The 3,658-nt window shown below is 42.7% G+C and overlaps 1 protein-coding gene across 3 annotated transcripts in view; it reads left to right on the forward strand.

Annotated features, from left to right (window-relative positions):
- The window catches only part of TMC5 (transmembrane channel-like 5), a 98,818-nt gene that overhangs the window by 78,308 nt on the left and 16,852 nt on the right, over window positions 1–3,658 (forward strand). For all 3 annotated transcript variants that reach the window (XM_011931857.1, XM_011931856.1, XM_011931858.1), the window contains 2 exons: window positions 962–1,040; window positions 2,947–3,044. In XM_011931857.1, the coding sequence (XP_011787247.1) occupies window positions 962–1,040; window positions 2,947–3,044 (177 nt within the window). The remainder of the gene's footprint in view (window positions 1–961; window positions 1,041–2,946; window positions 3,045–3,658) is intronic.

Here is a 3,658-nt window from a genome sequence, read left to right on the forward strand (position 1 = left end):
TGGGTAACAGAGTGAGACCCTGTCTCAAAAAAAGGAAGGAAGGAAGGAAGGAAGGAAGGAAGGAAGGAAGGGAGGGAGGGAGGGAGGGAAGAAAGAAAAAAAGAAAGGAAGGAAGGAAAGAAGGAAGGAGGAAGGGAGGGAGGGAAGAAAGAAAGAAGAAAGAAAGAGAAAGGGAGGGAAGAAAGAAGGAAGGAAGGAAGGAAGGAAAGAAGGAAGGAAGGAAGGAAGGGAGGAAGGGGAAAGAAAACTCTGACCATATTCCTATGCCCTCATTATTCCCCACACCCCACCCACCAATCCATGGTGCCACTTTTTAAAGTACATATAGAAGGGGAAATATTAGGTCTCACTGCACCCCATAACCTTGCATATTGAGTATGATGGGCACAAAATACCATCTACTAGATGATGGAGTTGTAAAGACTGAGGAGGATGATTCAATAAAGAGCTTGGCAGTGTATGTTGCATCAGCACCCAATAAACTTTATGTACATTTACTATTATAATGGGAAGTGAAATCAGATCATTTGGAGATGCAACAAAAGAGAACGTATCAGTCAGAATAAATCAGGTTATACTTCAGTAACAATCCCCCAAATCTCAGTGGTTTAGAACACAAAGGTTTATTTCTTACTCATGTTATGTACACAGTGTGGATTGGCAGGAGGGACCTTCCTATGTTAGTCACTGAGGGATCCAGGCTAAGAGAGCAGCAATCATCTTGAATATCATTGATCGCCTTTCCAAAAGGAAGATGGGGAGTTCTGGAGGGTCTCGCAGGGGCATTACGTGCTCCAGCTTAGAAGTGACACAGATTGCTTCTGCTCACAATTCATTCACCACAATTCATTCACCATTCGCCAGGAATTTCAATCTTTCCATGTGCCCCAAAGGAACTATTGGCAGACAGCGTGAAAGACTGCCATTGAAAGTAATCATAAATGTTGTCTCTTCTGTTTAGAAACATCTTTTTGAAAATATCAGTCATTGGCATTCTTTGTTACTACTGGCTCAACAACGTGGCCCTGTCTGGTGAAGAGGTGAGATTCTAAGCTTCTCTGCCTTAAGTTTGGTTTCTTAGCATTTGACCAACAGGGAGGACATGGGTTTCTCAAGAGTCATCATACTCCGTAGTTGGTATTAATCCCTTGTGGAAAGAGAATGAAAACTAATCTGGAAAGCAACGTAAGGCAAAATGGGTCTTAACAAAAAAGCTCAGGTTCTAGAGTCAGGAGGATAAGATTCGAAGGCCAGCTGTGCTGTGTCATCTGCTGAGTCACTTAATCTCTTTGATCTTCAGTTTTCTCATCTGTAAAATTGGGATGAAACAATATCATGTGTAGTATAAGTTCAGTGCCCAGCATATGCAGTGGACGCTAGTAATTTTAGCACTAGTCTGTCCTAACAGCCTTGGGGTTGGACAAAATCCTTTTTGATCCTTGATGTTCTATTTTCCCTGTAACCTAGATACCCTGGGCTTTACCAATCTGTAAACTCATAAATGCTGGCAGTAACAATTATGTCCTAATGCTGACTGTTCCTGGCCCTCCTTCACTTGACTACAGTGTCTAGTCTTCACTAACCTCAGAGAATGGGTGCCTGAGGGTAGTGTCCCATGTGGATTTAGGAACAAGCCAACTTCCCTGGCCTTCTCATTGGTATGCCTCTGCCCCTGCTACTGCATCCCCCATGATAATGTGCCTTCACATTACACAGTAATCCTTAGCTGATGGTCATCATGAGCCCTCAGATACCCAGGATGCCCTCGGGTTAGAAGTAGAGTCAGGGAATCAGGAGCCTCTCTCTATTTCTCTGTCACCCATTATTCCTGGGCCCTAAAATAGCTCTGCTGTGTCTAGACTCAAACTATCTTACATGAACATGGCACCCTCAACTTCTCTCCCTAATTGTCAAAGAGAATCAAAATCAGCCCTGCAAGTTAGTATGGTTACAGCAGATACCATATTCTTCTTCCATGCATTTATCCATTCATGCATCCATCCATCATCCCTCTATCATTCATTTATCCATCCATGCATCTATTCATCCATCCATGTATTCATCTGTCCATCCATGTATCCATCTATCCATCCATTCATACATCCATCCACTTATCCATTTATCCATCCATGTGTGGCTCCATTCATCCATTAATCCATATATATATTTATCTGTTCATTCATGTATTAGTCTATCCATTTATCTAACCATCCATTTATTCATGCATGTATTCATTCATGCATGCATCCATCTATCAATTCATGTATTCATCCAGCCATCTATTCATCCATCCATTCATCCATCCATCTATATATCCATCTATCCATTTACTTATCCATCATTCATCCATCCTTGGGCCGTGTACCCAAAAGTTTCCTCTCCTCCAGCCAAATCTAAAAGCTCCCAGTCTATCAGCTGATAGCACTGACTTCCTGCAAAAGTTCCTAGCCACTACTTTCATAAACTGACTAATTTGAGCTTCCAGTTTACACTAGCCTACTAAACCTCTTGGCCACTTTCTTAATCAAGCAGACATTAATTGATTTTTTTTTAGGTCAATAAGCAAAAAGAGTGAAGGCATTCTTAGCCATTGGCACTTCCTGCTCTCTTGAAGAAACTGATTACCCTTGGCTGAGAAATGGGATCCAGAGGGGATAGGGCACGGATGAAAAGTTTTATGGGGAGAGATCACGAACTGGGAAAGTTTGGGTATGTGTGGAAGGCAAGCTTTAATCGGGGGGAGAAGGAAACCCAAAAGAGAACAACACCTTTGAAAACAAACTCAGCTGCATTTTTTCAGAGTGAATCTACTTTTTTGAGTACACAAGGACTTGGTCAAACCCAACCATTAGCTATGTCCGAATGGGTACATAGAGCCAGGAACAGAGGAGAATTGAGCTGAGGCCACAGCCCCTTCCCACATCTGGACTCTTGTTTGCCTTCCAGTGTTGGGAAACTCTCATTGGCCAGGACATCTACCGTCTCCTTCTGATGGATTTTGTGTTCTCTTTAGCTGATTCCTTCCTGGGAGAGTTTCTGAGAAGGTAAATATTTGTCATTCTTAAGTAATTAGTGCTTGATGCTGTAACCAGAACCTGATTCCTGGCTGAGTGGGACGTACAGGTCCCTGACATACTCAAAGCGTGCATTGTTCCAAGTCTGCCTGTTGTCCTTGGGGATACTGTTCATGTCTAAATTAGCTAAAATTTCATCTTAACCTAACAGTTCTGTTGTCATAGTTCACTTGGTTCAGTTGACCTTTTACAACCTTTTGAAAACAAATTCTAGAAATAAAAGACAGAAACTGAGCCATTTGAAATCTTATCCAGCCGAGGGCAGTGGCTCATGTCTATAATCCCAGCACTTTGGGAGACCGAGGCAGGAGGATCACTTGAGGCCAGGAGTTTGAGACTAGCCTGGGCAAAATAGGAAGACTCTGTCTCAAAAAGAAGAAGAAGAAGAAGAAGAAGGCCAAGAAAGAAAAGAAGAAAAAAAGAAATCTGGGCCGGGCGCGGTGGCTCAAGTTTGTAATCCCAGCACTTTGGGAGGCTGAGACGGGCGGATCACGAAGTCAGGAGATCATGACCATCCTGGCTAACACAGTGAAACCCCGTCTCTATTAAAAAAACAAAAAAATACAAAAAACTAGCCGGGCGAG

This window comes from Colobus angolensis, unplaced genomic scaffold (assembly GCF_000951035.1).
Source record: "Colobus angolensis palliatus isolate OR3802 unplaced genomic scaffold, Cang.pa_1.0 Scaffold92, whole genome shotgun sequence".
NCBI classification, from domain to species: Eukaryota; Metazoa; Chordata; class Mammalia; order Primates; family Cercopithecidae; genus Colobus; species Colobus angolensis.